General features: G+C 34.8%; 1 protein-coding gene across 1 annotated transcript in view; it reads right to left on the bottom strand.

Moving 5' to 3' along the window:
• Positions 1 to 12593, bottom strand: part of LOC103595788 (dystrophin-like) — a gene marked incomplete at its 3' end in the record, with an annotated part of 276275 nt that overhangs the window by 234719 nt on the left and 28963 nt on the right. Inside the window, exons 4-5 of the mRNA XM_008579268.1 lie at positions 7581 to 7673; positions 1734 to 1906 (exon numbers count right to left, since the gene is read on the bottom strand). Coding sequence (XP_008577490.1) covers positions 1734 to 1906; positions 7581 to 7673 — 266 coding nt within the window. The remainder of the gene's footprint in view (positions 1 to 1733; positions 1907 to 7580; positions 7674 to 12593) is intronic.

The raw sequence follows: 12593 nt of genomic DNA on the forward strand, positions 1-12593 counted from the left end.
ATCATTATTGGGTTTTCCCACAAAAGTAGAATCTGGCTTTCAAGTGCATTATAATGGGCTTTGTGTTTTAACACAAAACTTTTAATTTCCAAGGCCCTTTGTCAATTCCTATGCTCTATATTAAGCACATTACTTTGTTCTATACAGGTTAGTCACTCAATTACTGAAATCAGGACTTGGAACAGAAAGTCCAACCATATTTTTTTAGATAAACAATATGAACATCTGTCAAAGAAGGCGAGGGGATGATTCATGGAAGAGCATTAAACGACCGTGAGCAACCTCTTTGAAAGTAACCATGTAATGTGTAATGTATAGTTCAATACAACAGGGAGAATATATGAGTGTAAATGAAGACGTGAGAGAGAAAGAGTGGGTCAGGGACAGACATTGGAGGGCAATCTGGATATGTTGACTGTATCATCTCCATATATTCTGAAATCATAGAATAGAATATTATCAAATGTAGTGTATGCACATGCTTGCAGAATTGAAGTCTTCCACATGAAGAAAAAATGTTAAAGAGGCAACAAGGACCATAATAACCTGATCCTCTATATTTTTGTTCATCTGCAAATGTGTACTTGAACAGAAAGATCAATACAATCTGGCCTGTACTGTGAAGCATGTGGCTGCATAAATGAGCACTGACTTCTGATGCAGAATGAACATCTCTCCCTTCTCATCTGACTGTATTGAAGCTGTGGAAAATTTTTCTCATGTCATACTTATGAAAAACAATGTGTTAACATTGCTTAACATGCCAATTGGGTGCCAGTCTGCCTCCCTTCTAAATTCAGGTTTGTGAGTCATGCACCTGGAAACCCAGTCTGGATGGGGTTAATTAAACCCAGCTGGAGCAAGACGCCTGACAAACACACTTACTTACGTAGAGTGTTTGCTCTTGGACTGAGCTTTGCCATGAAGAAAATTTATATTCTGAGCTGTTCTAGAAGCAAGATTGGTATAGGGAAATGGTAGCAAAGAAGCAAAAATTAAAGCAAGAAAAGATAATCTACACTGTGTGGAATACAGTGAAGGGCATTTTGTTCACTATATTCCTGTGAGTTCTTTTTATGAAGATCCACAGAAGAATTTCTTGCTAAAAAGCAATTGCTTTGCTTTTCCAGAGCAATTGTTTCTTTTGATATTCTGAGCAGCAAGTCATAGAATTAATTGTGTTCTGCTCTTTGTCACTGTTGAATAGATGCTCATAGCCTCGTATAAACCGGAACCAGAAGAAAATATACAGGGCCTTAACGTGTATGCTATCTAGGTCTTTATCTGATAAGGCAAATGTTTCTTTGGCCACATTATCTACCTGATGATGGTTAGTTTTATTACAGCCATTAACCTGAGATTTGGTACCATTTTTAGCTCTATAGGCTCACATAAACACATTATTTGTACAAAAATACCAACCCTATTCTCAGCAAAGTTAGAATACAGCCTGGATTTTCTGGGAGTCCCAATTTCAAATATGTTGACCTTCTCCCCCTACAATAACCAATTTGATGCTTCAGCAACATTAGTATTTCAACAACAAAATATGTTACATAAAAAGGTGGAAAATATTATTAATCAGTTCATCTTAATGGACAGATCAATAAGGTTAACATACATAACATGTTGTGCTGTATGAAATGATCTGGAATCACATTAAGGAAAAAGATATCATCAGTGTCTAAATCAATACCTACAAAGATCATTTAACATCTCAGTAGTCTCCTTACCTATGACTATGGATGAGAGCATTCAAAGCCAGGCCATCAGACCAGCTAGTGGTGAAGTTGATGACATTAACCTGTGGATAATTACGAGTTGATTGTCGGACCCAGCTCAGGAGAATCTTTTCACTGTTGGTTTGTTGCAATCCAGCCATGATATTTTTCATTACATTTTTGACCTACAGGTGAAAAAAAAATTTCATAAGATAATGTGTTCACCGAACAAGAACTGTGCAAACTTAAATATGAATGTCCTTGATCTTCAGTGATAAATAATAGAAACTTTCGGGCCAATTAGTAATGAGAAGTAATAGATTCTACCAGAACTGAGTCCATTCTAATTGATTAGATGTCTATTCTGGTTGATTGGTGCCTATGCCATACCAATTATTGAATATGTTTATTCTTATCCCTGTATTCTGCCACACTAAGCTATAAATTTACTGTTTTTAGAATTGCTGTTCCTCTAGCTTTCAGTGGATAGGCTAGAGAACGTACAACACATTAGACTTTTTCTAAACCAAGGACTTAAGACATATCAGTGATTTTTGGAGAGGAAAAATAGCACAGTGGATAAGAGAATTTTTTTAAAGCTATACCCAAATTTAGTTTTTTCTATTAACTAATTGTGTTAATTGGGAAAGTTACTTAAGCCTTTTGGGCCTCAGTTTCCTTATCTGGATATACAAAGTTGTTCGAAGAATCAAAGTTCAAACTATAGTAAAATAAAACCACTAGGTTTGTACCATAACTTAAAATAATTCAAGTTATGTTTATTGACTGCACTGAAAAAAATGTGGAAATGTTTGCCTATTTAAAATTTTTTAAATGATCAAAAATTGAATAAAATAAAGGAAAGAAATATTAACCCCTAAGAGTTGTAAACGTGTGGCCATGGTTTTATTTTCACTAATTGGTTTCTGTACATTTGATTCTGTCCTAGGTTTGTGCATGTGCAAATGCTATTTCAAAGTTCCGTTCCTCTAACTAATCTGAGACATAAATCTATTCTAAGCATTTTTTTCTAAGTTTGAAGAATGCAATGATACCTCATTATAGAAGAAACTGCATATTCTATTAAAAGAATATTTAATAGGCTACTTCTTTAATATATCGGGCCCCTTATGCAATACTTGAAGAAAGTATATAAGTAAATGTGATTAATTTTTACCACCAAGGGCTTTCCTTTGGAAAGTACAAGATCCATATGCTATCAACATTTGATCAGATGATGAATATTTATTGTGTAGTCTAAACATAACATTTTATTTTGTTTTTCATCTACGTAAAAATTAACAAATGCCTTTGGGGTAAATATATATTTTAAAATCTCCAATGTTAGTCAACTTTTTATGAAAGATTCAATGCAAATTTTAGGATACACTATTAAATCCAATTTTAAAATACTTTATAAAGATTGGAGATGATGTTTTATAAATATGGTAATAATTTGAATATATAAAATATCTGAATATATTTCTTATGATCCCTTGATAGCTATATCCATTATTTACAGGGGGATTATTCAGTTTTCTTAATTCTTTCCTGACCTGATTATTTAGTCAGTTACTCAGAGAGCAAATAGGTCAAATAATTATGTAAGGTATATATTTTTCTCATAATATTCTAAAATTATTAAGTGCACAGCCACCAGGTACAGTGATTATAGGACGTTTACTTTGTACTATTTACATGACCCTGTACAAAACCAGGGTTGGAATCAGCTGATAGTAGCTCATTGGTGATCATGGTCTTGTACTAATCAGGCAACCCTCAAATGATGAATGGGATTCATTTGTGAAATGCTTATCCTGATTTCCCTCCATGTGCATGATGCTAAAGTACAACACAGCATTCAATCCAAAACTCCTTTAGCATCATTATGCTACTAATTCAGCTTATCAGCCTCAGCCTCATTGGTATTGCTTCTACTTGGGTGCAAATGTTGTTGAGAAAAAAATAAAGGGAAATGTGTAATAATCATATCTTCTTTTCCTACATGAAAGGTATCAAGAAATCATTGAGCTGGTCCTAAAGGTGAGACTGTAAGCAGAAAATGTTCCCACCTGTGGTCTTACTGTCCCTAAGAGAGTATCAATTTAAAGAAATAAGTGTGTGCATACAGCTACAAATATGATTTCAAAAGGAAAAGAAATGAAATGTCTCAGCAATGATTTTAAAAATTATCTAGGAGTTAATTGGACAAAGAAGGTATGATGGACATGGAGAAGCACTACCATGATTCTCCTTCAAGGAAGGGCTTGTCATCAGGTGACCTCCAGCTGTCAGTTCCATCAGGGACTACTCGAGTTGTAGATTTCTGTCACCCAAGGTCACACCCTTCCAAAGGTAGCCCACATCTGGTGACCGATGAAGGAAAGTGGTAGAAACACTCAGCTATTCTGACTCTATGCAGGACAACTATGAAGGGTCATTTTAGCTCCAAGTTCCCCATGGGGTTGAATAAACCGGTTGTTGGGTCTGCATCACAGCTCTAGTTCTTCCTCTTTCCACTTCTATTGCCTCCGTCCTTCCATAGGTGTTGGTCCCAAGGACATTCTTAGTAAACATGCTGCCTGTAAACTCAATCTCAAAGTCTACTTTCCAGAACCCAACCTGTGATAAGAAGGAGTTGCAGTGGAGAGGTAAGGGTAAAGAAAGGTAGAAATAATCTGAAAGGAAAGGATAGATTGTATGAAGCTCTTCAGATGAGCAAAGCAAGAACTATCTTCCATAAAAGCTATTAGCTAGGTAGGAGTTTATAGGAAGGGCTTTCAGCAGTGCAAAAATCATCATTCTCTTGTTTGTTGTGAAAATAACAAAACATAAAGATTGCAGTGTGAATTAGGCCTGGAACTGAATACTTCCCTTGGCTTATCCGGCAAAGGTGGGGACCTGACTTATGATAGCACACAATTGTTAGCAAAATTTGTTTTTATCTTCACCTGGTTGACAGAGCCAAGTTTACCACTGTAAAAAGGATGATTTGCACTTAAAAAGGAAGGAAGAAAAGGATGTCAAACACATGTTGTCTACTTCACAATTTTGTTCAAAGCTGCCTATGCTTCAAAATACACATTATTTTTCAGGCTAACAATTTTATTTGAAGTGGAAATTGAAAAACAGGTGACGGGGTAATAGGGTTGGCAAAACTGAGTTTTCACAAGTTCAAGGAGAAGTCCTCCACAGCACTATTAACAACATAGTATGTGGCAGTGGAAGAAAGGATACACATTTTTCCATCTCTTAATGTCATTCTTAACCTGATAAATCTGGAAGGTACATTAAGTTGGCCAGAGTGTCTTTTAATCTTTGCTGAGATTCAAGGGCCTCTTCTACTATTTAATAGGAGGACATATGTGATCTTGGTGAAAATATCTTTTGGCATTCACTGGGTTATGAAGAGGAAAATTAAGCAGGGGATTTTTTAAAAACTGTGTTTAGTAGTTTTAGGAGAGTGTGATAGAAGAGAGAGATGAGATAAACTAGGCAGAGTCTGGGAAGAGTCTATATCCTTGAAATCACATGAATGGAAAACAGCAGGCTATATGAAAGGTCTCAGATAAAGAAAGACTGAAAAAGCATTTCTTCCACTATTCCTGAGTGTAAAAGCTCTTCCACATGCCAATAATAGCAAAATGAACAACTCACAAGCAAATGAAGAAATTTTTGGACAGTATAGTCTTTAAACTCTATCTTGGAATGAGCTGAGATGGAGCTGGAAAGGTTTTGGGGAGATAAGAAAGGGTGAGATCATATGAGAGATAGTTTTGATGATAAATCCAATTAAAAGAATCTTTTGGAAATCTGTGCATGCCTGAGTTTTCCTGCTGGCTTTTTCATAGCCAACATCTGGACCAATCAGACTGTGGTTGGCAAACTGGGGTCCACTCCATGAACCATTTGGTACTAGGCCATAGATAAATGCAACAACTGAGAGTGCATTAGAAACTTCTGTAGTAATTTTACAGAGTACTATTTATGTCTGTTACATTTAGTAATAAAAAGGAAGCTTAGGTCCTGTGTTTCTTATTTAATTTTCATAATGCTTCAATTTTATTGCATTTTACATACAATGGATTAGGGAAAAATCTGTTCCTTCCTCAAAATATTTTGAGAAGTACAGATCAATAGAAATAAACCAGTTTGATAGTAAGTGATGTATGTTGCCTTGCTGGATCTATTTGATACCTACACTGTATGGAAAGGAATGAAAATTGGCCAACTTAGGCTCACTTGAGGCACTTATGAACTAATCTCTGAAGTCAGCAGTTATGGTTGCTCACTTTCTTTCTCTTTTCCCATATTGCTGTGACACAGAGTTGAGCCTGTTCATTGTGTTTGGAATAAAATGATATGGAGGCCAACTGGGAAAGCAATAGGGCTGCTGAGCTGTGAAGGCACACCTCTGGTCTACACACTATCTGACTCTCAGCAAGACCAATCTACAACTCAAGTTAAATGTCAACTCCACTAAATTAAACAGTGATACCTGCTACAATATAAAATGAACTTCAAATATTATGCTCAGTGAACAACGCCTGCAAACAAACAAAACACATATTTTAATGATTCCATTGATATAAAATGTCCAAAATGGCAAATATATAGAAACAGAAATAGATAAATGGTTGCATAGGGCTGGAATGGGAATAGGGGATAACTATAAATGGCCAAAGAATTTCCTTTTATGGTGGTAGAAAAATGCCAAAATTAGATTGTTGTGATGGTTGTACAACTCTTTAAGTATCCTAAAAATTTAGGTAGATTGAGGCAAGGTGAAACTGTTCCTTCTTCAAGATAGTTTGACAAGCTACTGAGCAACAGAATAAAACCAGATCGGTACACATTAAATTTTATACTTGAGATAAGTAAATTTGTGACATAAAATTATATTTTAATAAAGCTGCTTTATAAAAAAGTAATCTGCTAGTAAAAAAGGCAGACATATCTCAAGTATTTTCCAAATTCTTAGAATATGATTGGAAAACCTTAAGCAATCAATATTATTCATATGATACACCTCAAACAAAAATGTACTGTTGTGAGTGCTTTACAGATGTTCTCTCATTTAATCCTGATAAGAAATATATACATGTTAATTTTAATTTTTCTCTTCTGACTGTAAGGAGACTATGGCCCAGAAATGGATGGCATTGTACCCAATGCCTGTAAGATGGAAAATGGGGAAATTTAAATTTAAGCTCATGTTGGTCTGACTAAAAATATATGTATACTCTTTTCACTAAACCAAAAGATCTTCAATCTCTTTTTTCAGAGGTCAAGTAAATGTAGACATTCAGAAGACCCCATTCTCAAGTGATTCAGGAAAAATATGCAATTTCCAAATCAGATTATGAAGTGAGTTTTTGTAGGTAACATATGAGTACATATTCATCCAGATACTCTCATCCTGCTAATTTTATTTTTTACTTGCATTAGTTTACATTGAGAATACACAAGATTGACAAAGGCTCATTTCTTTGATAGTGATTAAAAGAAAAAAAAATACCTTTCTTTTTACAAAAATATGTAGATTCACCTATAGGCACATTATAAAACACACTTATTTGTGAAAAATATTTGTATTAAACTATAGTTGGGACATTGTCTTTTCTGCCTCATTCAAAACTTAGAAAAATATTCCTTCAAGTGTGTCAGGATCTATTTTATAAGCTCCTGATGCTTAACATCACAGATGACATGAGTTATGCCAATTTAAAAGGAAGCACAGTGGAGATGAGCTTGGTATTGTTAGAGATATGCATGTTGGTTTTGCAGGTCAAGGGCAAAAATGAAAAGAAGGATTAGCAATATGTTACCCACAAAGGAAACATTCATCAGGATTCTTACCTGCCAGTGGAGTATTATATTCCAAATCAAACCAAGAGTTAGTTTATGATTTCCATCTACTATGTCAGTGCTTCCAATATTCACTAAATCAACCTGTTAAAGAAAAGAGGAAAACATTTGAAGGAGGTATACCAAAAGGTTATTTGTAAAGAAAACAAAATGTGAAGGTAATTGCATTTAGCTATTTTCTGAAACTAAACAGCATTACAGCTTTTTCAAAGCAATCTAAAATAAAACAAAAATCCATCTGTAAATTTACTTTTCATACCAAATAAATGTCCCCAGACACATATACTGAGACAGAAAATGAGTGCACTTTTAGCATATGAATAGATTACTGCAAATTAAGGAGGCCAATCAGAGAATCTACAAATAAAATGTATAACAGTGATAAATCATAAAGGATGCCTAAAATTAGGATATGTTTCCTACCACAGAATTGAAACAAACAAACAAAAAGTATCTAGTCCAGAGGAGTGCTGCTATAATGACAGCTGACTGTATTTGACTAAAATGTCCCTGCTTTAGAAAAAAAAATATTAGAACTCTAATATACAATGGAGCTAATAGCCAGCTCTCTATTCAATCCAAGACTGGCTTTGGAAATCAAAATTTGGAAGGGTTTCATTCTTCAAAGGAAATTTCTATTTCTCCTGTCCTTCATGCTCCTGATATTTTTAGGTGAAGTCAGTTTAAACATGAATATCAGGCAAATAAGCAGGTGAAAAGATGTTCAACATTATTAGCCATTAGGAAAATGCAAATCATAAGCACAACAATATGTCACTACACACTCATTAAAACAGATAAAATTTTTAAAAATTGTAACAATATCAAATGCTGGTGAGGATGTGGAAAAATTGTATCACTCAGACACTGTTGGCAGAAACATAAATGGTGCAACCGCTCTGGAAAAGTTTGGCAGTTTCTTACAAAACTGAACATATAATCCAGCAATTGGGCTCTTGGACATTTATCCCAAAGAAAATGAATAATTATGTTTACACAAAAACCTGTACATAAATGTTCATACTAGCTTTATTTGTATTAGCCAAAAAATGGGAATAACCCAGATGCCTTTCAAGGGTGAATACTTAAACAATCTATGGAACAGCTACACCATGGAATGCCCCTTAGCAATGAAAAGTAACGAACTACTGATACTGGCAGCAACTTGGACGAATCACATGGGAATTATGCTAAGTAGAAAGAAAAAGCCAATCTCAAAGGGCTCATCGTGTACGATTCCGTTTATATAAGTCTTGAAAATATAAAATTATAGAAATTAAGAACACAATAGCATGTGCCAGTGGTTAGGGATGGGGATAGAATATGTAGGGTAGGTGAAGGTAGTTATAAGAGGGCAATAAGAGGGAGCCTTGTAGTGATAGAATTGCTCTGTATCTTGAATCTGATGGATGCACAAACCTATATATGTAATAATGTGTGTAGAACACATATGCATGCACACACACATACTTGAGTGTAAGTAAAACTAGAAAACTCTGACTTTAGCCCCCCTTTATCTGCAGGTAATATGTTCCAAGACTCCCAGTGCATGCCTGAAACTATGGATAGTATTGAGCCCTATCTGTACTATGTTTTTTCCTACACAGTATATACATTCTTTGATAAATTTTAATTTCTAAATTAGTCACAATAAGAGATTAATAATAATAATAAAATAGAACAATAATAACAATATACTGTAATAAAAGTTACATGAATGTGGTTTCTCTCTCCCAAAACATCTTACTGTACTGTGCTCACCTATTTTCAGACCGAGTTTGACCCAGGGTAACTGAAACCTCAGAAAGTGAAACCGTGGATAAGGGGGGACTACTATACCATTGGTGGATTCTATCAATGCTGACATCCTGGTCATGATATCATACTTTAGTTTTATGAGATGTTACAAGATCCCAGGGAAGATTAATAATTCAAGAACAAGAAGGCAACATCCTCTACATTTCATCTAAGGATTCCTCATATAGCAGTAGAGGGGAGAAGTTCCTCCATATGAAAATGCCACTATAAACTTACAAATTGATTCATTCATGTAACAAATACATTTTGGTATATGCCAGCCACTGATATACTTAGAGTACAAAAAGGAAAAATCTTCTTGCTTTCATGGGATTTGAATTAAGTGAGAGTGGTAATCAGATCACACATTGTTGAATTCAATTATTTAAATGAATAATTTGTGATATTTAGGAAATAGACCAATACTGGGGGAATCACTGCTGGTAGTTATGTTTTTACTTGCCATAGGGCCCATACTGAGGAGACTTAGAGGAAGCAATAGGTATTTAGATTCCAGCAACCCCTAACTATTGTCATAAGACTTCTCACTGTGTGAGCAGGGAGATGCTTCCTCCATTTCCGTATTCTCATAAAATCACTCGTAAAGTCCAATTTCTATAATGTTCAGGTACTGCACCCAGACCTTATAAAGAAGAACAAGGTAGAATCCCTAATGTCAAGAAGCTGACAAGTTAATAGGAAGCCACAGAATAAAAAACTAATTACAATTAGATAGGCTCCAACAATTCCACTTCTAGGTATATAACCAAAAGAACTGAAGTCAGGAACTACAACATGTATTTGTACAATCAAAGCAGCATTATTCACAATAGCCAAAATGTGGAAACAACCCAAATGTCCATCAACATATGAGTGGATAAATGTAGTATATACATACGATGGAATATTTTCAGTCTTAAAAAGGAATGAAATTCTGATATAAGCTACAACATCAATAAACCTTGGAAATATATGCTAAATAAAACTAGCACAACAGAAAACAACAAATATTACATGATTCTGCATGTATGAAGTGCACAGTATAGTCAAATTCATAGAGACAGAGAGAATAAAGGTTACTGGGGGCTGGAAGAGAGAGGAATGGGGAGTTATTGTTGAATGGATATGTATTCATTTTGGGATGATGAAAAGTTCTGGAAATGAATATTGGTAATGACTATCAAAACATAGGAATACACTTAATTCCACTAAATTGTACACTTAAAATAGTTAATATGAAACCTCAACACAACAAAGGTCATATATGACAAACCCACAGTGAACATCATACTCAGTGGTAAAAAGTTGAAAGCTTTTCCTTTAAGATCAGGAACAAGACAAGAGAGTACACTCTCTATTCAACACAGTACTTGAAGTCCTAGCAAGAGCAATTAGGCAAAATAGATAGATAGATAGACAGATAGACAGACAGACAGACAGACTGACAGACAGATAGATAGATAGATAATTAAATGGTATCCAAATTGGGAAGGAAGAAATAAAATCATCTCTGTTGCAGATGCTATGATCTTAAATAGAGAAAACTCTAAAGATCCCACCAAAAAACTGTTAGAACTAATAAATGAACTCATTAAATTTGCAGAAAACAAAATCAATATACAAAAAATCAATAGTGTTTCTATAAATAGATAATAAATCGTCTGAAAAAGAAATCAAGTAAACAATCCCATTCATAATAGGTACCAAAAATAAATTAAAATAAAATACAGATGGTCCGCAACTTACAATGGTTTGACTTATAATTTCTTGAGTTTAAGATGGTGCAAAAGTGATACAGATTCACTATATCCTATACTGCTATGTTTGGTAGGTTAAGTGTAGTAAATGCATTTTCAAGTTAGGATATTTTTAACTTAAGATGAGTTTATTGGAATGTAACCCCATTGTAAGTCAAGGAGCTTCTGTACTTAAAAATAAATTTAAACAAGGAAGTGAAAGACCCGTATACTGAAACCTATGAAACATTGATGAAATAGCAGATAAAAATCAATGAAAAGATATCTTGTGTTCATGAGTTGGAAGAATTAATATTATTAAAATGTCAGTGCTACCCAAAGCAAACCACAGATTCAATGTAATAACTATTAAAATTCCAATGACATTTTTAATAGAAATAGAAAAACCAATCCTAAAATTCATATGAAACCACAAAAGCAAAAAGAACAAAGTAGGAGGCATCATACTAACTGACTTCAAAACATATCACAAAGCTATAGTAATTGAGCAACATGGTGCCGGCATTTAAACAAAAAATCACACATAGACCAAAAAAGTGAAATAGAGAGCCCAGACATAAACCCAAACTTTTACAGTCAATTGATTTTTAACAAAGGTGCTTAGAACACAAAATGGGAGAAGGTCAGTCTCTCCAATAAATGTTGTTGGGAAAACTGGATACACACATAGAAAAAATGTGAGACCCTCATCTCCTGCCATATACAAAAATCAACTCAAAATAGATTAAAGACTTAAGTGTAAGACCTGAAACTGTAAAGCTTCCCAAAGAAACATAGAAGAAAAACTCCAGGACATTAGTTTCAGTAAGGATTTTTTTTGGATATGACCCTAAAAGCAGAGCCAACAAAAGTTAAAAAAATAGATAAATGGGATTACATCAAATTAAAAAGCTTCTGGACAGCCAAAGGAAAAATCAACAGAGTAAAGTGGCAACCCACACAGTGAGCTGAAATGTTTGCACAATGTACATTTGATAAGGGGCTAATGTCCAAAATATATAAAGTACTGAACTCAATAGTAAGAAAACAAATAACCCTATTAAAAATGGGCAAATGACCTGAACAGACATTTATCAAAAGAAGACATACAAATGTCTCCAGGTACATGAAATAATGCTCAATATCACTAAGCATCAGAAAAATGCAAATTAAAACAATGAGATATTACCTTACACCTGTTAGAATGGTTATTATCAAAAAGACAAAAGATAAGGGCCGGCCCGGTGGCGCACTGGATAGTGCGCCGCTTGGGAAGCGCTGCGGCGCTCCCGCCCGAGGGTTCAGATCCCACATATAGACCGGTTCCCGCTCGCTGGCTGAGCGAGGCGCGGGAGCAACACCGAGGCTTGCGATCCCGTTGCCGGTACCCGGTCCGGTACGGGGGCAACACTGAGGTTTGGAACCCCTTGCCGGACACGGAAAAAAGACAAAAAACAAAAAAAAAAAAAAA

This window comes from Galeopterus variegatus, unplaced genomic scaffold, assembly GCF_000696425.1.
Source record: "Galeopterus variegatus unplaced genomic scaffold, G_variegatus-3.0.2 Scaffold1846, whole genome shotgun sequence".
In the NCBI taxonomy this organism is placed as follows: domain Eukaryota; kingdom Metazoa; phylum Chordata; class Mammalia; order Dermoptera; family Cynocephalidae; genus Galeopterus; species Galeopterus variegatus.